Source organism: Bidens hawaiensis, unplaced genomic scaffold (assembly GCF_021521415.1).
Source record: "Bidens hawaiensis isolate Kalapana, Puna unplaced genomic scaffold, B.hawaiensis_p1.1 tig00006862_1, whole genome shotgun sequence".
NCBI classification, from domain to species: domain Eukaryota; kingdom Viridiplantae; phylum Streptophyta; class Magnoliopsida; order Asterales; family Asteraceae; genus Bidens; species Bidens hawaiensis.
The window spans coordinates 1,045,129-1,070,406 of NW_027491468.1; the positions used below are offsets into that span (position 1 = coordinate 1,045,129).

The window sequence follows — 25,278 nt, forward strand, 5'->3', positions numbered from 1 at the left end:
TGATCAAATGAATGGGAGAGGAAAGTGGTCTTTCCTGGTGGCATCATTCAGTCGGCGATAGTCGATGCAGACTCGCCATCCCGTCACAGTCCTCGTGGGGATAAGCTCGTTCCTCTCCTTGGTGACGACAGTCATGCCACCCTTTTTAGGAACCACTTGGACTGGACTCACCCAAGCACTATCAGAAATGGGGAAAATGATCCCCGCATCAAGGAGTTTAATGATCTCCTTCTTTACGACCTCTTGCATTTTCGGATTAAGCCGCCGTTGCGGCTGGACGACAGTTTTGAAATTTCCTCAATGAGGATTTTATGAGTGCAAAACGAAGGGTTGATACCCTTGATGTCGATAATCTTCCATGCAATTGCCTCTTTGTGCTCTCGTAGCACCCTCAACAACTTCTCCTTCTCGACCTCCGTCAAAGCAGATGCAATGATAACTGGAAGCTTCCTCTCTTCATCTAAAAATGTGTACTCAAGATGGGCAGGCAGATCCTAAGCTCTAAGGAAGAAGAAGGGCTCTCGACCGAAGGTCGGTCCATCGGATCGTCTCGTACGATCTCGGCAGACACGCCAGATTCAGGGGTATGCGACTCGGTGTCGTCATCTAAGGACTGATTGGTCATGGCAACCATTTCAATCTCCGGAATCTCCCTATCGAGAATCTGGGTGTCGGAGGCAGATCCTCCACAGATCTCGCTGAAAAACTCTCCAACATGTGTCATGATGGTATCGATGAAGTATAAGGAGTCATCAGCAGACTTGGGGTGTTTCAGTGACTGTCGAACGTCAAATGTGACGTTCTCAACCCCAACTCTCAGAATTAACTTACCCTCGCAGACGTCGATCAACGCCTGTGCAGTGGCAAGGAATGGTCGGCCTAAGATAAGTGGGACACTATCATCATCGTTCATGTCCAGGATGACAAAGTCCACCGGGAAGATGAACTTGTCGACACGAACTAGCATGTTCTTGACCACCCCTCGGGGGTATTTCACAGAACGATCAACAAGCTGGATACTCATACGGGTAGGCCTCGGCTCGCCTAAACCCAACTTGCGATACACGGAATACGGCATGAGATTAATACTGGCGCCAAGATCTGCCAGTGCATGAACAACCGTATTATCACTCAAGATGCAGGGAATCGTGAAACTCCCAGGATCGGACATCTTTTCCGGTAACTTTCTCTGCAAAACTGCAGAGCAACCAGCACTCAGCGGGATGGAAGAGACCTCAGCTAACTTCTCCTTATTAGAAAGAATATCCTTAAGGAACTGTAATCTCCCGGATGATAGGTTGAGTCATAACTATCATATTCATCAAAATAAGAAGGCATCCGCATGTCCATGCGAGGACGAGGGCGTAACCTTCGTGGTTCAACAAATTCTTGTTCGGTTTGCTGACTGTAACGAATCTGACTTACCCTCACCATTGGAGGAGGAGAAAGAGATCTCCGAGTAGATTCTTCGTAAGTCAGGGTACGAGCGTGAAGATGTGCATTCCGCACTCTATGCTCGTACTCCGCTTTCAGTCTTTCTTGTTGGGCATGAAGCCATTCTTCCGGAGACAGTAATTCGCCGAGTCTGGGATTATGGACCTCGCTATATCAGAATCGCCGGAATCATCTTCCGAATCTAATACTAAACGAGTTTGGCGAGTGTCTCTCATAATTCAACCAAGGTCACCCAGATTAGATCCTTCTGGGGCCGTCACATGTCCTAAATCGGTAGGACTTGGCCCAGTAGGTGAGGTGACACGTTCAAGGGTACGACCACCTGGAGTTGTCTCGGTGGTTCGTGAACCCGGAGCTGTCGCACGTGCAAAAACACTCGAGGCAAGGCCTACTTGCATTTCAATGTTAGTCACACGTGAAGCAAGTGCAGGAGTTCCCGTCGGCCCCTCAGGAAGTTTACTCATACTTTAAACGAACCGAAAAACCAACGAAAATTTGTGTTGTTCTAACACCAAAATGGATGGCGCCAATGAAGAAACATGGATCCGATCTCCGAGTATGGGTCCTGGATCCAATGAGTCCACAGGGTAAAATACGATAACTACTAACATGGTATGAGTACAACTTCCCAAAGTCCAGTGACCGGAACCTGCAAAACAGACACCGTGAGTCTCGTTACAGGAAGGACAAGAGGGGGGTCTTCCTGTAACCACCCTCTGGCGTGAGAATCGGTAAAGTTCGTAAAGGAGAAAGTACTGAAAACTAAGTAGACTAAGTGTAGTCAGAGTATATGTGAGTCAGAATGATTGTGAGTGAATGAATACCTCATGCAGGTTGACAAGGTATTTATAGCCGAAGAATGTGGGAAGATGATTGGGCAGTTGTCCTCTTCTAGAAGATCTTTGATAACTGCCTGAACGCGTGTCCTCTTATGATAGGTTGAGCTATACGTCCCATGTGCATGGGTATAACAACCTAGACACGCGTCGCCCAATGATAGGACAAATTAACCCTGGCCATGTACATGGTTATAACAACCTGGCTAGGTGTCCTTTGCTCATTGGCTGGTAGGTCACGTATTCTTCAAGTAACAATCGTGGACATTCTTCTAAAGAATAGTTAATTGGTGACAACTGTCCCGCTGGCATTGCCTTTCGGTCATTTTAGCGTACTGATGTCTTGTCCTGTGGATGACTTCTGAGGGTGCCAGGGTGCTTCCGCACATGGTATGAGGACGTTCTTCATCTACCGTGGTATGCGGCTGATCCATATGTCCCACGGGTGATATATGAGGAGCTCTTCTATGACCCGCGGATGGTACTTAAGGGTATTTAGGTCTTTTTGGTACCCTACCTCTATAACAACAAAACTACATCAAAAGTAGATACAGAATAACATAAATGAAACAAATTGCATACAAATTAGATGATCCAATAATTAATGTTTGGTAAATTTTGATTATTTAAAGATATACATGATAAACAAACCCGATAATCAGATAGTTTTGTTGCAGCTACTACTATACATTTTACTATTTCAGTGTACCCCTAAAAAGAAGATAATCAAGATTAGATTCAATGCACCAAGTACTAACTATTTGTGCCTAGGAAACGCACCAATCAGATCATCACTTTCAAGATAATGCCAATGCCCATCTGGGCAAACTGTAAGAAGCAAAGGTTTTCCAAGCTAATTTTCTATTAAAACCAACCTGATCATCGCTTCATCCTTAAAGCAACTAGTAGTTTACTCGTCCGGTGAATGGGAACATCAACGTAGGAATGCAAAAATGTGACGACTACATTAAATCAGTAATATATACTGGTTGCAATCCAATACGTTCTAGGAGGTACGGGTTCACATGCATAGCAAATAGAACTTATTACTTCATATCATATTAATATACAGGATTGCAAAATTTATGATAGAATGGTTTTCACAAAAAAGATCAATTCAAAAACCATTGTAATCTAGGCCATCTGACTAACCAAAATTCAAAATTCCAGTCAAGGTCAACCATTTTTGAAAACAAATTTTGACAAAAATAGTCATATTTAATGATTTTTTGACCCATTCACTAAAAATTTAACCTGTTTACTAAAATTATAATTTTAACCCATTTAATGAAAATAATATTTTTGCCTCATTTACTACAAATAATGAGCGTGACTCGTTTACTACAAACGATGAGTTTGACCCGTTTATTAAGTTAGCTCATTCTGACCCGTTTACTATAAATGGTAACGTGATGGTATGAAAGCTTCTAAAATTACCATATTACCCCTCTTTCCTTGGTCTTTTCTTGTGAGGAGAGGCCATCATGGTAAATTCGAAAGCTCTTTATTGAAAAAAACATATTGTATAAAGGCTGCAACTTAAGTGCCTTAAAAAGAATAAGCTTTTCATATGGCAAAACTATTGCATAAAATTTTCAATAAGAATAAAGAATACTAATGCAAAAATCTATCAAACAATACAATATATCACTTGCATTAACATCATAAAAGGTATTCCATTTGCAGCTGCAAAATAAAGAAAAATATTTAGTCAAACTATTTACCTATAAAAATATTCATCGCAACATTAGAAATGATTTCAAGTCACAATAATTATCAAATAAGTTGGAAAACTATATCTAAATACCTTGCTTTAAAAATCATGGAAACTGGGTGTTTAAATCAGCTAAACTAGGTTATGTTTACAATTGGGAAATGCTTCCAGTCGATCATACCATTTTATTTCAATACATTATATTCTTTTGTCAATTTGGTCGGATACATCAAACTCGCTGTTATTTAATATCGCCAACCGCATAATAAAGATCACTAAATAAACCCTAATTAGACTGTGCAACAAATACACCTAATCACGAAAATCAAATATATCAAGTTCGTTTAGCTTTTTAAGTTATTAGGTCTAACGTTTCTTTCAGCATAGATCTTCAATAAACCCTTCATATTTGGGCGATGGTGCTACAACAGAGTGTAGATTGAGGTTCAATTGAAGCCATTTGCAGTTCCAATGGTCAATCACGGTGGAAGTTATTTCAATAGAAATAGGGATTAGTGATATAGAGAGAGGTAGGGGTGTTTGATAGCATACAAATTGTGAATGTGTTGAATTTGTGGAATTTTTTAGGGAAATAACTTGTATTTTTATTTTTATTTTTTTAATTTTATAATTACTCTTCATATATTATATAAAATGGTTTAATTACAATAAAGAGGTGGATAGACGGGTAATAGGTTGCACCACCACCCCTTTTTAAATGACAAACTCGATCCTATTATTTTTGTTTGATAGATGTAATAATACGAGTCTAATAAAATTAAAACTTATATACCGTATGATATATTGTAATAAAATAATACAGAAAAATCATATAAGCTATACTATATAAAGAAATAATTATATCATAGATGTAATTTTTATAAATTATGCTTAACCAAGTATGAATTATATGTGATTTGATGTCTTATCTTAAAGTATTAAGAGGCATGAGAGCTCTAATCGGGACACAATGGACATTGTTAGAACATATTAGGTCTTAATGTGTTAGATTGGTTATAATAGTACATACATATCTTAATGGGACATAAAAATCATGTTTTCTCTTAATGGAGCGTTAAGAAGTTATAAAACACCTTAAAATGCCGTAATGACTAAAACTGCATCTTAATATTAAGTTGGATTGTAAAGGTTCATAGCACGTCTCACTGAATCATAATAACAGTCCATGTCTTAATATGTCGTACGTATTAGCTCTATCTGACTATCACTAGTGCTAGCTTACCATCATTACAACTGACCAACGATCCCTAACACTAGTGACCTTAATTGACTCTAACTAATAAATAATGATCCTAACTAATCATAATTGACGAACATTGACTATGCCTGACCATCATTGATCCCAACGAAAATCATTGACCTTAACTAACTTTGATTGATCATGATTTACCACTAACGACTACATTCTCCCATATTTATCATAATTGATCAGTTTATTAAACTTACTTAACCAATTTTAGCCCTAACTGACAGTATGAATATGTGTGTGTATGTGTATATACATGTAGATGTTTTTTTTAATTTAAGAATACTGATTACAACGATACAGCGAAGCTACTTACAATGACCGACTTAATGTCGATAATAAAAGAAAATTTTTTTTTAGTTTTCGTTCGTAATCGTAAACTCTTTTGTAGATGGTACACCAAAATAAAAGTATTAAGAGGGTGTTTGGTACAGAGAATGGAAAAGGAGAGAAAATAGAAATGGAAATGGAATTGTAGAGAAAGAGAATTGGTATGGAGAATGAGAATCATTTCTCTTGTTTGGTACACGAGAAAATAAACAGAGAACTCTTCCATACCCAACCCCACCTCCACCCAACCTGACACCACTCACCACCGCAGCCCCACCACCACAGCCCCACCACCACCAGCACCACCACCACAGCACCACCACCACAGCCCCGCCACCACCACCAGCCCCACCACCACAGCCCCACACCACCAGCACCACCACCACAGCCCTTTCTTCAACCACAGCCCACCACCACCGGCTGCCGCCACCAAATCCCCTTCTTCAACCACAATACACAAGAAATTAAAAAGATTCAAATTTTTGGAACATAAGATATAGAAAAAGGAGGCTCAGATCTGTCATCACTGCCTCTTTGGAGATTTTGTGGTGGTGGTTGTGGTGGCGATGATGATGATGATAATCAAAAGCCACCTGCGACCACCGCCGATTTCCACCACCACTGTCACCCACCTACGACCACAATCACCCGACCATCTGAAAACCCTAACCTACCACGAACCACCACTTGAAACCCTAATCTTCGTTCACCCGTACCACCTGCAACCTACAACCGGTTACCATCTCTGTGTTCACCACTGCGAACGGCGGAGACGGGGTGGTGGTTGCAGACTTGGAGACGAGGTGGCGGTTGCAGACTTGGAGACGAGGTGGTGGCCGGAGACGAGGTGGTGGCCGGAGACGAGGTGGTGACATGCTATGAGGAGGCTGCTGAGAAATGGATTTCTCTTTGTTTTAAAGAGAAATGGAATTCTCTAGTTTTAGAGAAATAGAAAGAGAAATAAAAATGAAAAGTGGAAAACAAACAAAAGAAATATTTCTAATTCCATTTCTCCCCAATCAAATCTCTCTACCAAACACCCCCTAAGGGTTGTATCAGTAAAACCGTTAAATTATTTGGCAACATCCAATTATATTTTACAATTTTATCTTTATCTTTATTCAAAATCATTCATAACAATTTTTAACTGTTTTGTAAATACTTGCAATGGGCTTGGATACCACTTTCGCTACGAACTTTGTTTGTAATAAAACTTTTGTAGCTAAAGCATAGAAAAACAAGTTTATAGTAAATCCTTGGTTAAGATTTAGCAAAGTTGTTATAGATTTTGCTATGAATTTTACTAAAGTTTTATTTTTGGAACTTTTAAATATTTATTTTCATGATTCTGCTGCAAATATTGCTATGAATAGATTAAAACTATTTTCAAATATAAAATTTTTCAATATTGCTACTGATTTTGCTATGAATTTTGTTACAATTTTTATAATATTATTGTTTTCACAAATTTGCTATGAATATTGCTATGGGTAGTTATTAACTATTATATGAATATTGTTTTTCTTGATTTTGCTATGGGTTTTGCTACAAATTTTGGTACGGATTAAGTTTGCAATGGAATATTCATAGCTAAGTTTTAGCAAAAAAATTTCGTAGCAAAATCCTAGCCAATTTTTCAACGGATTTTTCCATAGGAAAAAAATTGTAGCAAAAGCTTGTTTATGTAGTAGTGTAAGTTATGCTACAATGAAATTCTAGCGAATAAGCGTACTATAAAATGGATGTTTTATGACTCATATATCAAATGTCCTATTACGGTGTATTATAATAACACCAAAATGGTTAAACATCATGTAAAGGTTAAAATTATAAAATCCAAGTGTCAAGTGTCATATTAAGTTATGCTATATTAAAACTCTAGCTAGCGAATAAGCGTCTTATAAAACAGATGTTTTATGACTATAATATCAAGTGTCCTATTATGGTGTATTATAATAACACCACAATGATTAAGCGTCCTATAAAGGTTAAAGTTATAAGACTCAAGTGTCAAGTGTCCTGTTAAGTTACGTTATAATAAAACTCTAGCGAATAAGCGTCTTATAAAACATATGTTTTATGACTCAAATATAAAATGTCCTATTACGGTGTATTATAATAATACCACAATGAGTAAGCATCTTATAAAAATTTAAAGTTATAAGACCATAGGGTAAAATGCCATATTAAGTTATGTTCTTATATGACTTCGACTAGAAAGGGTCCTATAACACCGATCATTTATGACTTAAGTATAAAGTGTCTTACAAACTTATGTTATAATAAGGCATCCAGTGATCAAGTGTCCTATTACATTACTACATAATGGGACACCAACTACATGTATTATAGATTACTTTATTAGGATTTACATTTTAAGTGTCTTATTAAGTTATATAATAATACGAACCCAAAGAATCTCCATCCTATTAAATAACTTTTTAGGACACCGGTTCTGTAGCGTATATTGTAAAAGGACCCCAAATGTTCATTTGTCCTATTAAATAGATTTTAGGACCTTATTTTACATGCATCCCACACAAAATGTCCTAAAAAGCCCTTTTTGTTGTAGTGGTCGTAACTTGATACAGACTGACTTCGCATCGACTTGCAACGAATTTATGGTTTAACATTTTTACTTATGCTTTTTTTGCTAGAATTAACAGTCCCGTCACAAAACACGGATCCTAAATCCTAGTATATATATTAAAAATGAGATTTCCTTCCCCTCACAAAACTGCTATTCATTTCACTCTTTAATTCCCTATTATTTTATAGGTTACAACCACAAGCACTCTACTACTTAGAAAAATTGATATCAATTATATATTGCATTTTTTTATTACTTAAGCTTAACTTTATTTTTTGTTATTTATATTAATATACGTTTCTTTTAATAAAATATACAAAGATCCATTATCATATGATTTTTATTCCCCTTATTTTACTAAATGTTTTAACTAATTATTATATTTAACACCAACCATAGTTTTAAACCTTAAAATTTGTTAGGCCCCGATCCCGGTGCCCTATATTTCATGTCGGATTTACTCATAAACACAGTTCTACAAATCAGAGTTAATTAAAACTTTCGCGAAAACGTTAACTTCAATCATTCGTTACAAAAATATTCAAACTTGTCTTTAAAACACAACATAAAACATCATATTTTAAACATCATTCCTTTCATCTTCATATGTCAGTCGTTCAATCCATGCCATGTGTTATCCTCATGCTAGCTCATTAAACATATTCACCTGCGTGCATACTAAAAGTCGGCTATGCTGAGTGAGTTCTAGTTAATCAGACAATGTACAATACATTATCATACACTCACGTATACGTATCCGAAGATACATATTCATACATAAACTGAACTTCATTCTTGACACTTTATAATTATCCGTAATAGGACCATTGCATAATATCTATTAGAAGAACAATTTCTATTATCCATAGAAGTAACAACTTGTATCATCTATAGAAGAATCTATATAAACTATCCATAGAAGGATCCCTAGATATTATCCATAGAAAGATCCTTAAACGTTACCCATAGAAGGGACCCTATATACTTTCCATAGAAGGACCACTACACATTATCCATAGAAGGAGCCCTATACCTGATCCATAAAAAGAACCATATTTATTGCCCATAGAAGGAACACATACTCAATTATATAATATCTGTATAATGAACGCTAATAAGGTTCACAATCCTTATTTACGCTATCACATATCGAGTCTAGGTCCACTAGAAGCTTAAAGGGATTTGTCATCCTAACTTACTATGGCGGACATAGATCTCACATACCTTTCATGTACCTGCTTACACATACCTCACATATACGAACACTCTAGGGTTTTCTTCACATCATTCATCTAACAATCATACTCCTGGACGATACATGCAATGTCCGAAGATCGTTCACGTACCGACAATCATTCGTCCATTCATACATTCTATTGCATATATCATATATAGCATACACTTACCACTTAAGCTAAGTGTATTGTAGAAACCTTTCACGGATCTAGCCGCTATGATACATCGATTATACAATACGAATCAAAGTTACGTTAAATACATAGTTTATTGATAAATATGGAGAGAATACATTATGGTGGATAAATACATAATAATAACTTATGGAGAACCTCACATCTCTCATGTGTGTGAACTCACATAATTATGAATGGGAGCATCCTATATATAGGCTGCACACTCCCATTCGTTAACATAAGCCTAATTCGCTATGTTTAGGCTAATCACTAAACGAACCAGTTCTCATTCGTTATGCTACCATAACGAACTAGCCTAGCATATAACGAATGGACATCATTCGCTATACAAACCATAGCGAATGGGCCATTTACAATAAATAAACAATCTAGACTATGTATAACTTATTCGAATGCTACGGACAACCATTTCGTGCACTAACATTCACATTGAGTATGCACACAGCTCCAAAAACATAACAAGGAAGTGGGGCTAGAAACTCACATGTCTCCGGTTTCTTTATGAGTTAATAGTGATTCATTTCTTCAATTGAGCACGGCTAACTGTATATCAATTACACGTATCAATTTCCTAATCCTATACTCTTCCTTTAGGTTGCACCATAAATGGTTAAGTCTGGTCTATTCTAATAGCCTTGTATTAGAATACATTTGTATTCGAATGGCATATGATTAGATTACATTTGTGTTAGCATACATTTGTATTCTAATGGCATGTGATTAGAATACATTTGTGTTAGCATACATTTGTATTAGAATACCTTTGTATTCGAATGGCATGTGATTAGAATACATTTGTGTTAGCATTATAACACACAGCTTGTATTCGAATGGCATGTGATTAGAATACATTTGTGTTAGCATGCGTTTATATTATAATAGCATGTGATTAGAATACATTTGTGTTAGCATACATTTATATTCGAATGACAGGTGATTAGAATACATTTGTATTAGCATTATAGCACACAGCTTGTATTCGAATGGCATGTAATGGGCCTTGTATTTTCCTTATGTCTTTCTCTCTTCCAGGTATTTGAATAGGGCACTTGTCCTATTCGAATACACCCACTGATTAGTATTCATACTTTTATTATTATTATTATTATTATTATTATTATTATTATTATTATTATTATTATTATCATTATTTATTTCATCCACTCTCATTATAGCACCATGTTACTCCTTAAACCTTTCCATATCAACCTTAGCCTAAGATCTAGTCCGAGTGTCCATAAAGCTTGAACCTTTATCGATCCCAACCCCATTTAGGCTAGATCTAGGGTTTTTACATGAACCGTACCTACTAACGAGTCTACTAAATCCATTTTTAACATCAAGTTTACATTTTTATGTTATAACAATACCCGATTTGCCTTATTACCAAGTCTTAGGGCAAATCGTTCTTAAAAACATAATCTTTACGTGTAAAGAACATACCTTTATACGCTTTTAGGCTACAGTTAGCTTTGGTATGCAACAATAGGCTTGTAGCTTGCTGGTATAGTCAATATCTATCAAGATCCAAGCTTGGTTGTTGTTCTTGGTCTTGAACCTTGGCCGATTGATAGAGGGTGTTTGTGTGTGTTTTTCAAGGTGTAAGCTATGATGTAGAGATGAATAAGAATAGAAAGGATTAGGGTTTAATGGGTATTTATATTCCTTTAAGCCCATGGACCTTAGGCCCGTATTTTCTTTTTGGTCTATAATTAATTCCATCTAATTAGCCTATTCCATCAATCCTTAATATTTTATTATTTCTGTATTACTTCAAGTAACTTTTCCTTCATAAATAATAATAATATATAAAATATTATTCTTGAAAAATTCTAGGATGTTACAAAATTGGGCAATTGTCAGCTTTACATGTCTTATTTGTCGGTTAAACGATTTTCTTAAACTTTGCTTTAGTAGTTGTAGTTGGCCTTTACAATGATCGAAACGTTTTCATATTTAAAACTATTCTATCGTCACATGTTTTATATCCATGTTTTAACTGATATCGCGTTTTTAGAATATTTTTTTTGGCATACTAAATTATGTTACCCGTATTTGCGTCAGTTCATAGCTGTAACGTGTTGATTTTTTTTGTTCTACATGTAATAATTTGTTTTATTTTGTATTTCTTTTGTTTAGTTCCAATATCGAAACTCGATACAGGCTGATATCACGTTGCTCGCAACACGTTTGTGGTTTAACGTTTTTATGTATATAGTCGTTTCGCGAAACACGGGTCTTAAATCCTTGTTTGTATAGATATAATAATATTATTTTGGGGGCCCACCCACCCACCCACCCACTTCCGTAGCCGTTAGTTATGCAACTCAGATCATCCAAAATCTGTGAGGTTTGGCGCCTCAGACGGAGGAGTGAATAAAGGGAACCAAATTTCATAATCACTTGCAATTTCTCAACATTCTTTCTTTCATTCATTTCGATTATTCGACTCGTTTCTATTCGATTCGATTCATTCTAAATAAATAAAGTTGGTTGAATCAATAGAAACGAATCACACCTTTTGATTTGATTTGGAGCCCCTCGAGAATCTGGAATTGTTATCATAATAATAATTTCAGATTTTCGGTTGCAATGGATATTGCTTCGGCTCCGATCAATAGCTGTTCTAAGGAACATCACAAGCTCTATCAAGATTGGTTCCTTTGCGCTGACTCAGGTTTAACTTATTATTATTATTATTATTATTATTATTATTATTATCTGCTTTTTAGTTGATCAAAATTGATCTTGTTTATTAATATTTCAGATGGCGATGGACGCCTTACCGGAAATGATGCCATCAAGTTTTTCGCCATGTCCAATTTATCTCGACAAGATCTCAAACAGGTTTTTAATCCTGCATATTATTTCTACATTGCTATATTTAGACTAAATGAGTCAAGCTGTTCGTGAGCCGAGTTTTATCGAGCTCGATCAGGCTAACGAGCATCAGCGGTCTATTATTTAAGATATGTATATTTATTTAATAAAGATAATAATATTATTGCTGAGTTAAAAAAATAATAAAATTGACAAATAGGTAAACAGACAGAAATGCCCATGACTTAACGCTAAAAAATAGACGAGGTTAGCGATGTGGATGGAAATGACAAGATTTGTAAAACTAAAAGTCTAAAACCCCAGGTAAAAAAATAAAATAAAATAATAACCTTTTGGATGAAAGTATCCATATAATGTTATATATAAAAGTTATAATCAAAATATGTATATAAAGTAATTGATAAATAATAAATGAACCAACCTCGAGCTAAAAAAACTACTCATGTGCTGAGCTCGAGTTTGCCTGGTGGAGAAATTTGGATTTTGTATTATTGAAGCCTAATTCGATTTTATAAGGTGTGGGCGATTGCGGATACCAAAAGGCAAGGGTTTCTTTCTTTCAAAGAGTTTGTTACTGCAATGCAGGTGGTTAATTTGTTCATTCATTATATCTTTGTTACATCGGACAGCTCTAGAAACTCATATTTTACAATTTGTGTCAATATCAGTTGATTTCTTTGGCTCAAACCGGGCATACAGTGAGCAGTGACCTTGTAGACTCAGGCAGGAACTTATACACCTCACTTGATTTCTTTGAAACTATGTCATTTGTTAGTAAATTCAGATTATGTGTATTCGGGTGTAAATCTTGTGTTGTTGCAGTTAGTGCCGAAGATTTGAAACCACCAACGATGGAGGGCCTGGATATCTTACTAACGGTAAGTATGGCATCGGGTTTTTTTTAGCAGAATAAACGAAAAGATGCACTAATTTGTTTATCAACATTTGCAGAAGCACAAGCGACATCAAAAGTCGAGCGATGTTGATTTCACTGGTAATTACTATGTCTTTTGGGGAAAAAGTAAGAGGATAGTGTCTGATGTACAGTTTTTATACCGTTTCAGGTGGCGGTTCTCAGGTTGAGATTTCAGCTCATGGAAAGCATACAAAGAAGGTATTATGATTAATCTTCAACAAGTTGAATATATTGAGAAAAATGTTTTTATCCCAGTATTCTTTGTGAATGCTTAGATTCCCTTAAAGTCTGTTACGTCAATCGTTGATGGCCTGAAGAAGCTATACATTCAGAAACTAAAGCCTTTAGAAACCATGCATCGGTTTAATGAGTTTGTTTCTCCCACATTGGTAAGTTAGATAGTGTTTCAGATGAACTTTAGACCGTTATTTTGATTATTAGCAAGCCAATTATAATTAGTTTTCTTATGGATTGTTTCTGGGCCTTGTATTAGACAAACAGTGATTTTGAAGCCAAGCCTATGGTGATGCTTTTGGGTCAATACTCAACTGGGAAAACAACATTCATAAAACATTTGCTTAGAAGTGGTTATCCAGGTATGTTCTTCGATCACTCCTGACCCCATCAACAATGCCCGTTAGAGGTCAATTCAGGTTATGTTTTATGTCTAGTATAGGCCACACATAAAATACAAAAATAGTTCAAATCATTTTATTCAACTTTTATACAATATCTAGTAGGAAATGTTTGAGATTAACCCAATCTCGACCCTACAAAAAAGTGCCCGAATAGGATCATGAGACCTGAGTTACTCGAGATCGGCTTGTTAAAGGCTCGAATCGAGCTTAAATGAACCTGAGCTCGAGCCTAAGATAAGCTTGTTTAGTAAACGAGCCCAAGCCCGAGCTTCACTTTTCCAGCTTGAGCCAACTGACGAGCCTAATTTATTATTATTATTATTTAATATACATTTATCTTAATTATTATATATATAATCATGTTTGAAATAACTAAATAATATATATTATGTTATATATAAAAGTATGATTGAAATATATGTTCAAAAATAAATATAAATATATATAGATTAATTAATATGTAATAAATTAATCAAGCCTAGGCTGAGCTCGAGCTTGAAAACTACTCACGAGCCGAGCTCGAGCTCTCTGTAAGTTAAACAAGTCAAGCTCAGGCTCGGCTCGGCTCGTTTACACCCCTACTGAATAGACTAGTTACCCAACCCACCCATTTTTGCCACGTCTACCACACAACTCTATCTTTGTTTCTTATTGTTATCTCTTTCCATCAGGAGCACATATTGGCCCTGAGCCTACAACAGATAGATTCGTTGCGGTCATGGTATGTCATAGATCCTTTTAGGATACTTTATATGGCAGTTGAACTTGTTGGATTTTATAAAATTGCAAAATAAATTGAAATGCTTTACATAATCTTATTTCTTTTGTTCTATGCAGAATGGAACTGATGAGAGAAGTATTCCCGGGAATACGGTTGCTGTTCAAGCAGACATGCCGTTTAACGGTCTAACTACTTTTGGAAGTGCATTCTTGTCTAAATTCCAGTGCTCTCAAATGGCTCATCCTGTAAGTTATTATTATTAAAGCATGCAAAATTCATGTGAGAATAATATATTATTTAATTTTCTATAAAACTGATCATATGTTTTGTTGTTTGACACAAATAGTTGTTGGAGCATATCACATTTATCGACACTCCCGGAGTTCTATCAGGAGAGAAACAAAGAACAGAAAGAAGCTATGACTTCACAGGTGTCACGTCGTGGTTTGCTGCAAAATGTGATATGATTTTACTTCTATTTGATCCTCATAAACTCGATATAAGTGATGAATTCAAACGTGTCATATCATCTTTAAGAGGGCATGATGACAAAATCCGTGTGGTTTTGAACAAGGCTGATCAAGTTGATACCCAACAAGTAAGAAAACAAAACTTTTTGGTCAATATTAATCTTGTTTATTCTAAAGTTGGTCAGTGATTAGTATTGTTTTAAATTTTTATTTTTGGTTTGTAGCTCATGAGGGTGTATGGTGCACTAATGTGGTCACTTGGTAAAGTTTTAAACACTCCAGAGGTTATGCGTGTTTACATCGGGTACGCTATGATTGCCATTTTATTGCATTTGGCTTTGGTTAATGTTTTTGGTTTTATAAACTCACATGATGTATTTTTGTGGCCAGTTCGTTTAATGACAAGCCGATAAACACAACTGATGATGGGCCACTCGGGACAGTGTTATTTGAGAAAGAGCAGGATGACCTTCTTAATGACTTAAAAGACATACCTAAAAAGTCTTGTGACCGTAGAGTGAGTTAATTTTTCATTTTAAAATTTTTTAATTTGGGTTTGGTTATGTACTAACTTGGTGCAAATACCATAAAAAGACCAATCAAATTTTGCGTGAAAAAGTCACCCAGCCTGATTCAGGTATATTAAAGTCCCTAAATTTGTCAAAAAATAGACGAAAAAGTCCCTCAATCAAGTTTAGGTATATTAAAGCCCCTAAACTTGTCTATAATGCGCGAACATATGCAAAAAAAGTTTAAAATAAATATTTTGTTATCCCTTAAACCGACCCAAGTTTGATAACATGACGTTTAACTTTTTCCCCTTAAAAATTTACACGGTCTTATTTTGACTGTTTTAAAAGATAAAAAGACGTTATTATAGACTTTTATCTCCCAAAGAGTTGCTTGAGGGACTTACCTTTTTGTGTATTTTTGACAAGTTTAGTATAGCTTTTTTTCTTACCAAAGTCCCTCAACATTTTATTGCATATTGAAATCCCTCTGAATGTTAAATTTAAACAAAGTTGTGAAATTCCCTTTTTAAACAACTCGGAGCAGGTACATCCAAATTGTTTTAAAAAAACAACTGGGATAAAGAATACACACGTAAGCAAAGCAACTGGTGTACCGGTTCCAAGTTGTTTAAAACTATTATTTTTTTCTCTTTTGTTCAATGTTAACATGTAAAAGAATGTGCTGAACATTTTGTGAAATAAAAAAAACAAAAAAGTATGTTGGTTTTAAATGATATTTGCTCTTTAAATAATATAAAAATTAGGTTGAGAGATATTTTCATGCAGTTTAAGAAAGTATGTTTCTTTTTTTTTTATGTTATTAATCTTATAGTTTATGTATCATAAACAGATAAACGAGTTTGTGAAACGAGCTAGATCAGCAAAGATTCATGCTTACATCATCAACCAGTTAAAAAAGGAGATGCCAAGCTGGATCGGGAAGACGAAGGCTCAACAGAGGCTAATTGATAATCTTGAACAAGTTTTTGAAAAGATTCAACGGGAGCATCATTTACCACCGGGTGATTTCCCAAATGTTGATACCTTTAGACAGGCGTTAAACGGTTACAATATAGACAAATTTGAAAGAGTGAAGTCGAAAATGATACAAGGTGTTGATGACATGCTCGCTTATGATATCCCGAATCTTTTGAGAACCTTTAGAAATCCGTATGAATGATCAAGGCGTTTTAGAGAAGTTTAACCGATGCATATGATTATAATGTTATGTCATCCATCTGCAGGCTTTGAGATGCAGGGAGTTAGGACCATCTGATGTTTATTTTTCTTTTTTGTTGAGGAGGTGTCATATAGTTAATGTCATTTTTGTTAGGAGTATGCGCACATAGCGTTTTGCAACTTGCTAGTAGGTTGACGTCCTTCCAACTGTATTAACAGAAAATGTAGCATAGTATAGAGGTTCTTAAAAATTCCCCATGGAGGGGATGATGTCATGTATGGTTATTTGGTATTGAAGATTCAAGATTTATCCAGCTTGATTTAAGTTCACGATTCGTATGCCACAATACATACAAATGCCAAATTAAATTCAAATTACAGACAGTACTTGGTATCAAAAGCAACAACAATAAACAGAATCCTCACCACAGTTTTAGAGTGTAGCTGCACTGCCAGATGGTTTTGTAGGAGGTATGGGTCCTTGAGCCACGTCAGCATCTTTCAAAACAGGATTTGGAGCCGCAGCCGGTGGCATCATTAGAGGTGTCATGAGTGATAATAACTGGCCAGGCCCTGCTGGACTCATGTATGCTGGTATCTTGTCCGCTGCTAACCCTAGACAACGGTTCCCTAAATCCCACCAAAACTTATAAATTAATAAGGTACATACAAAGAGGAAGGAGTCATGAGAAAACTAAAAAACTATATGTGACATATACAGGTTTGACTGACAAAGTCAAAACAAACATTCACAAAATAAATAAACTTACTTCTGTATTTGGAAGCAGTGGCTGGATAAGATGTAATAACACCATCAACTTTAGCTCCATTAACATGCGTGTTAATTTCAACATACGGGTCTGAAAAGAAGTCGAATGGCTGTGAAACAAACTCATTATCAAAAACCTTTACATACACAGGGAGCTTGAAAGCATGAAGCTTTGCAACAACATCGGTTTGATCACCAAGAAATCCACTGTTTCTAGGAAACACAGATTCCTTCCCAATAATAACAGAATTGGCAAATTTACTGATTTCTGCAACTGTTGAGTTGAGGACATCGCTTATTTTCTCATCAATTTCATAAACAAGCTCATGTCTTTTGCTTCTTGCCTTGAACAGTTTCAGAACCGCACTATCCGGTGACGCGATCGAGATTTTCTTGGTCCTTTGTTTATTTATTCTAGATTTATTCAAAATGTTCATTACCGCATCTGTTACACTCAATCCGTGATTAGCAGCTAAGTAAGCTGCATTCTGCAAGTTGTAAGAACAAAAATGGTATCACTTTTGTATGAGTTAATAAAGGAATGAAATTATGTTGATTTGTTGACTCACCTTAATGTTGATCAAGACACCAGAAACTGAAGTAGCATTACTAGCAAAGTCCAAAAAGTCTGATAGTTTCATAAAGTTGCCAGATTTTTTGAATCTTGGATTTCTCGAAAAACCGAAGTTTGAAAATGGGTTGCGCATTACAGCTAAAACATAAAAGAAAAAGGAAATAAGAATATAAAAAAAACCGTAACGTGAATGAATAATGATATAAAACTAGCAAGTAGAATACTTACGTTGTAAGGTCTGAATCTGGTCCCAAGTGAGACTGAAGGTAAATATTCCAGCACTGGTTTGAAGTTCGGTATTGGGCGATGTCAAAGTAGTAAATTGCGACTGCGCGGCATTCGTTCTATCAAGAAGGTTTATTGAACCTAAACAAATAGGTATTCTGTCACTTGTTATTTGAACAGGACAATCGATAATATCTGCACCGTCATTAACAGCTTTTTGATATGCCAAATCAGTACACCCCGGGTAATCACCACTTGCTCCTTCATATGATATGATCAAAGGTTTTTCTGAACAAATAATAAAGAAAAAAACCAAGTCAGCATTAATAATACATTAATATAGTTTAATATCCAGAATAATATACGTGTACCTTGAGTTTTGTTTTTCCCCAAGTTTGAAAGGCAATCTGTAATATTACATACATAGAAATTAGAATCTTGAAGAGTAACAAAGAAACATAATATTAATGACTTACCAAATGTTACAGATGGAGTTATTGGGTTATCAGAAAGCACGCCATCAACAGAAAACACACCGTTGTCAACATACTGGAGATACTCAAGTGCAGGGTCATAACTGTAATTGTAAGCAAGTTGAACATCATTTGCCATATCAGAAGCAAAAACTTCTAGACCCGCTTTATGAGCATCGGTTACCAAAGTAGTAGCCGGTTGCAAATAAAAATCACTACTGACAGGCCATATGTATGTCTTAGGAACAATAATTCCTTGTGCAAATGTTGTGATCAATGTCAGATTCCTCAAAAGCGAACGATATGTTTGGTTAGTTGTAGGCTCGGTGTCACCCGGTCTAAGAAACCGAAAAACTAATTTGGTTGTTTTTGGATTAAATTTTTTCACAATACTTCTTAGAAAATTCACTTCAGGTGATGAAATATATTTAATACCAAATTTTCTTGAAGCAGCCAACACATAACTTCTCATGCTCAAATTATGCTGGCGGTAAAACACATCATGCTGGATATTCAACCACAACCCTGGTGGTTTTAACCCGGCCACGTCATCAACAGTAAGAATGCTGGAAGAGTCATCAAAACACGGGCTCCTATAGTAGATCCCTTGTGTTACTGTAACAATAATAGTAATATTATCCTTTTATTATTAACCATACTAAACATTGACATTATGTCATTGACAACCAACTGTATGAAACAGAAAATGATGCATGGACTTACAGAAGACTTTGTGTATGTCAGCAATGGTGAAGTTAACAGGAAAGTATCCTTTTACGGGTACTCCGTTGACTTTATACGTGTTTTTTCTATTAGCAAACATTGTAGCGATTGTAGAAGAATTTTGAAGATTAATATTCGGGAAACATATGCCAATGTTATCTTTAGTTAAATGTACATCACACAACAGAATTACATCGGGTACGCTAGTAAGCATGGCAAACTCGTAGGCATTGTAGCTGGAAGAAGGAAATAGGCCTGAAAATCCACCATTTGCGACCACTAATGGGTGCTTTCCTGCAAGTAGATTTTAAGAACATATCATAAGAAAGAAAGATGCACACACATTATAAATGTTATGCCTGTTAAATGAGGTACACAAATAACTGAATTAACCGACCCATAATTGCAGGGTCGGCTCTGAGAATTCACGTGCCCCGGGCAAGCAAAAAAATTGCCCCTTAAACCTTAACGTATTAAATAATGTAAACATTTTTTTATACGCCGATTAAAGTTATAGCGATAAACATAACAATTAGCAAAATCATGGTATTAGAATGAGTTTATGACATATTGAATGGGCTAATAGCTAATGAGTATTTGTGAAGCTCTCTTAACATTCTTGATAGCAAATTGGTGAATCAACTCTTCGCAGTCTATGCTCTCTAATGTTTCGTTCTCGATAGTTATCATCGCCAACCCGCTAAATCTTTCTTGGGACATTGTGGATCAAAAAACAAGATTTCAATAACTATAATTCCGAAAAACTCATTTCTGCATATTGTTTTGTTGTTATCCCGCCTATTCGTTTATTTTATTTTTATATATTTCACCAGTAATGATTAATTAAAAGTACTTGGCATTCTATAATAAAAAAACTCAAGCACAAATATTCATGCCCAAATAATACCCAATCATATTGTTTTGAGCTATTCTAGCTATGTTCAAATTCATGGTTAACTAACCCATAACTGACCAGCTATAATCATAACCACTCAGTTATGGGCAAAAACCGACCCATGCACATCCTTACCAGATAGAAGTTGCGTGATCGGATATCTGAGCAGCGATCAAGGAGAGCGAGTAGATTATTGGTAACAGGTAGAGAAGGTACCGGATGTTAAACATCGCCGGAAAATATACGCGGTTGACTTGACTTGACTTTTGAGAAGTGCAGTGCAGTTCAGTGCAGTGCAGCACTTGGGTTTTTGTGGGAGTTAAGTCAGTCAGATTGACAGGTAATCCAACACTCAAAAGTCAAATAGACTGTTTTTAAGTTTCCACTATCAAATGGCCATATGATTATGCTACTTCTTTAAACTTTAACCACACAAATAACGTACAACTTGTGTCCTTGTCTGAGTTTCTCATAACCATTAAGTGGGATGGGTGTGAACCCACCAACCCGATAAACATGTTTACAGTCTACAACTTGGTTATTACCCACCAATCCCTTTGGCATGTTTAGATAAACGGATAATACGGGTTGTGTTTGGTTGTCATGATTTTAAGCACGTGCGGGATATGTTTGATGTTTTTGCTACGAATAAAATACGGGTCGTGTTTTTGTTGAATATTTGACCCGCCAATCCAACATGAATATGGTTGACATACCGAATATGTTTAACATGCTAGTTTTGAAGAAATATAAATTCTTTAAAAGTAATTTGCATGTAAGGAAAGAGGAGACTGAATGGGTTTTGATATTATTGTGAAATTGCCTATCCCACATCGGCTGAATAAAGAAACTGGTAGGGAGAGTAGGTGTATAAATAGTGAGCAAGGGAAACGGAGTAATCACTTACCTGGACGGGGTCAATGGATGATCAAGAAGGTCTATGGCCTAGGTTGGTGACCTCCATTGCACTCCGGAGGGGTGCCTGCCTAAGGTCGGCCCAAGTGGTTGAGCCTACGTCATAATTTGTGGCAGCGGAGGCCTGCGTTCGCGCGGCCTCTACCAATCTTTAAGTTTAATCTTTTTTTCTCGATGAAAGGGTTAATTATGTTAAATTCACTGTTTTTCCCTTTTAAATCCTGTTAATTCTTTACATATTTCCCATTGTCTAAGATTAGGTGCTATCATTGTCTTATTTTTTGCACTTGTGACAAGAATATATCCATTCTTACTTTGATGGCAATCACATCCTACTTGATATTAGGGATGGTACCGGTATCGATTCTGAAAATTTGAAATATTTGATACCAATAACCAATTTGAAATATTTGATACCAAAAACCAAAGGCTCATCTTGATGTTTTTGTATGTTTGATGTTGTTACAAGGGATTCAAGTGCACTGGTTTGTGCGTTGTTGGTGTGCATCAATTTGTTCAAACTGGTTCTGCAATAATTAAGTGAGACCGCAAGATATGGGAATATCAAAGGTTGCATATGAGAAGTTCCAAATTATGAACCAATTCGAAAAGTATGGTTATGTTTTTGAACATCATATGTCGTTTACTTCTTTTGGGTCATGACGCGTGCTGTACTCTTATGATGACAGATGTACGTCCTAATCTTCATCTCCGGACCACTACCACACATAATCAATACACTTGGACCGGATCGTTGGTTCCGGATAAGCAACATGGGAGAAAGGCATTGTAATGTGGATACGGACACAGGACCCAATAAACCAAAGACTATGATTTCTTCCCATATGACAGTGACGAGAAACATTACCATTTCATTATCATGTTACCATGTAGGAATGGAATGATCGTCCCATTATTATTATTATTCATATTAACTCATTTTTAGGATCCGTGCGTTTCAGCGAGATCATTAAACCGAATAAAAACAATCATAAAATGTTGAATCACACATGCATTTTGTGAAGCGTTGACTCGTCAAATAATAATTATATTGATAATACAATAATAACTGTAATATAAAATAAGATAATATAATAATAGTTATATTAACAATAATAATAATAATAATAATAAAATAATATTATTATGAGGTGTTGATTCCATTTCATGAAGGAATGAAAAAAAAAACAATTATTGCTAAAAGAATAAAAATCCTATAATTGGAAGGAATTTTGTTTACTATGGAATGATTCTTTCGTTTATCACATGACAACAAAACATATTTTTTTTATTCCATTAGAATGACCCATTTCATTTCACATTTTCACATTTCGTTGTTTTATTCCAAACACTACCTAATACTAATAGGCTAATATACGTGTATGAATCAATATAAAGTTCCTCGTATAGTCATCCAGTTATATCTTGATTTTCTATTAAAATTATTATATACTCGATCCAAAAGTAAAACCTTTCAGACTTGATTATCTCGTATACTTTTTTAACATTTTTTTTTTCAAATTCAAATTTTGTTTTCGATTTTCAACAAATTTCGTTTTGATCTCAAACTTTTCAACAAATTTCGTTTTGATCCAAAACATTCGAATATCGAGAAGAATAACAATAAATTAATTTTGAATAAGAGGAAAAAAAAACTTTAAGAAGAAGACGTGTTGTATTGACATTGAATAAGAATGTAACTTTAACTATTCTTTGATTGTTTGAACGAGCTCATTTTAAATTTCCCGCACATATGCATCGACTTGTGATTTGTATTAAAGAATCACTTTACACAATACTAAGTTTACTCTTTTTTTTGACCGGCAAAAAATCTCACATGTAACCCTAACCTTTCGGGCTTATGTCCAAGGTCAACTTCTCGACCGCCGTAAGACCGTACCCCTCCTATGCGCGGGAATCGGATGGAATCTGTAAACCATTGCCCAATGCTGGGTCGAACCCAGGATTAAAGCCTTGTTCGTCCCTTCACCCAGATATCATTCGAACTGGCCCAAGTGACAATTAAACATGCGTCTCTAGTCTCTACTGAGGGAGGACAAACATTTTACCGCTAGACCAACTTCTCAAAATCAGTACTAAGTTTACTAAAATCATTTATAAATTTTTGTTTATCTTAAGTAATTCAGTTTTTGTTAGGTGTTCTAATCATATTTAATTTTTACGTAACTATAATAATTTTATAACTGGGACATATATTATTCTTGGTACAAGTTTTTCACTAAACTTAAATAAAAATAACTATGAAAGGAACTACATGATATTTGGGTCTTTAACCACACATAGCATGAGTAGGTAAAAGCTTATTATGCGTTGGTCATTATCTTTACTTACACAAAAACTAAGTGGCATAATGTTATGCCTTGCGACGGACAACGGTTTGATAGATCATTAGCCACACATCTGTTTTGTATAGATATAGAGTGCTTTACCTACACACATGTGTATGTGTGAGTTTACCTACACACATGTGTATGTGTGAGTGGACAAAACTAATAAATATTTGTGGTTAAAAGTATAACGTTTGTATGAGTTGCAATTGACATGGATGATGATGATGACGTGAACTATAGTGATGACGTAACATTTTTTTACAAAGTGTTGTTAATATGTGTTTATAAATATATATACGTGAGTGAAAGACTAAAAAATAATATAATGTGAGTAAACTATAGTCGATTTTCAGGCATTAATTTCCAAATGGGTAGAAAACAAATACAGACGTGTAAACATTAACCTCTTCAAATGTATACAAACAATTACAAAATATGCAAATGCAAATAGAAACATATGTGACCAAAATTGTAGTTCTCAATTGAAAATGTTAAAAATGTTAACAGTATCGTTCCAATTTCAAACCATAAAAGAAAAGCACTGGTTATACAAATCGAAATGCGGAAACAAAACACAAATGATTCATAAGTCTCCATGAGTTCACAGAAAATACTAATAACTATTCATTCTAGGAATGAGCAGATACCAAATCAATATCAAGTTTTAGTTTTTGATACCGTACACTGATACGGTACCGGTGTTTTTCGAATTTTGCATTCAATACTAGTACTAAAGATATACCGATACTAATATAATACTGATCTCATCCCTAATTTATTCTATTATACGGATTTCGCTTTCCACATCTCATAATTTCCTTTTTTTTTTCTCTCGAGGTTCACCAAATGAAATATAAAATATTAGATCCAGTTAATAATATAACATAATACTCATAATATTGTTAAAACGTTATCAAATATTTTGTCTCACAATTCATCCTAGTTGAATTGGTAAGCAGTGCGGATCAAGGATTTTGTGCCAATAGGGTCCTAGTATTTTTGGTTTACAAAATTTTTGGGTCGGTCGTAATTCGGGTTGGGTCGAGGCGAGGAACATAGTAACACACGGAAATATTGTGTCACTGGGAACGAGTAAGTAGAAAGAATCTAGATTAGAAACTAGATATAACATAGACTTTTAATTCATTATTCATACCGGAAAACATAAACGTAAGCTATACATATGGTCTTACATACATGACCAAAACATTAAAAACTAACTCTAACACAAATAAATGATTAATTAATTATAACATACATACATAAGATAAATAATAAAAAAAATATATATATGCAAAGCCCATATTGCCATTATATATGTTGCATTGTGATAATGGCTATATCTAAGAAACTAACGAAAAACATAAACACCCTAACTAAATAACGAATATTGACTAGGATATAAAAAAACAACAAAAACAAAATATGGTGAGTCTTGAACCTACAACCTC

The 25,278-nt window shown here is 35.2% G+C and overlaps 2 protein-coding genes and 1 non-coding gene across 3 annotated transcripts; 2 read left to right on the top strand and 1 right to left on the bottom strand.

Annotated features, from left to right (window-relative positions):
- Positions 1-12,100: 12,100 nt before the first annotated feature.
- LOC143633708 (EH domain-containing protein 1-like) lies at positions 12,101-17,188 on the top strand. The gene is made up of 14 exons (XM_077101958.1): positions 12,101-12,302; positions 12,393-12,472; positions 12,983-13,133; positions 13,289-13,344; positions 13,418-13,487; positions 13,531-13,580; positions 13,658-13,771; positions 13,876-13,978; positions 14,692-14,741; positions 14,858-14,986; positions 15,088-15,339; positions 15,436-15,515; positions 15,602-15,728; positions 16,574-17,188. Exons 1-14 carry the CDS (start codon positions 12,218-12,220, stop codon positions 16,901-16,903), a joined length of 1,677 nt encoding a protein of 558 aa, XP_076958073.1. The 5' UTR covers positions 12,101-12,217; the 3' UTR covers positions 16,904-17,188.
- Positions 17,189-17,333: 145 nt separating this feature from the next.
- Positions 17,334-20,891, bottom strand: LOC143633700 (glycerophosphodiester phosphodiesterase GDPDL3-like). Its single transcript, XM_077101951.1, has 8 exons — positions 20,696-20,891; positions 19,667-19,973; positions 18,947-19,558; positions 18,842-18,877; positions 18,474-18,758; positions 18,241-18,383; positions 17,673-18,159; positions 17,334-17,532 (listed from the first exon to the last, which is right to left on the bottom strand). Exons 1-8 carry the CDS (start codon positions 20,789-20,791, stop codon positions 17,336-17,338), a joined length of 2,163 nt encoding a protein of 720 aa, XP_076958066.1. The 5' UTR covers positions 20,792-20,891; the 3' UTR covers positions 17,334-17,335.
- A 569-nt stretch (positions 20,892-21,460) lies between these two features.
- On the top strand, positions 21,461-21,620 carry LOC143633720 (U1 spliceosomal RNA). The gene has a single exon (XR_013153719.1). It is a non-coding gene; the product is annotated as a U1 spliceosomal RNA (small nuclear RNA).
- Positions 21,621-25,278: the final 3,658 nt, after the last annotated feature.

Bases quoted from the DNA above. Each gene is read 5' to 3' on its own strand.
- LOC143633700 (XM_077101951.1), bottom strand. From the start codon at position 20,791: ATGTTTAACATCCGGTACCTTCTCTACCTGTTACCAATAATCTACTCG. The intron at 19,974-20,695 runs TAAGGATGTGCA...ATATGTTCTTAA, and splicing joins ATCACGCAACTTCTATCTGG to AATCTACTTGCAGGAAAGCA. The intron at 18,160-18,240 runs GTGAGTCAACAA...TACAACTTGCAG, and splicing joins GTGTCTTGATCAACATTAAG to AATGCAGCTTACTTAGCTGC.
- LOC143633708 (XM_077101958.1), top strand. From the start codon at position 12,218: ATGGATATTGCTTCGGCTCCGATCAATAGCTGTTCTAAGGAACATCAC. The intron at 12,303-12,392 runs GTTTAACTTATT...TTAATATTTCAG, and splicing joins GTTCCTTTGCGCTGACTCAG to ATGGCGATGGACGCCTTACC. The intron at 12,473-12,982 runs GTTTTTAATCCT...CGATTTTATAAG, and splicing joins CTCGACAAGATCTCAAACAG to GTGTGGGCGATTGCGGATAC.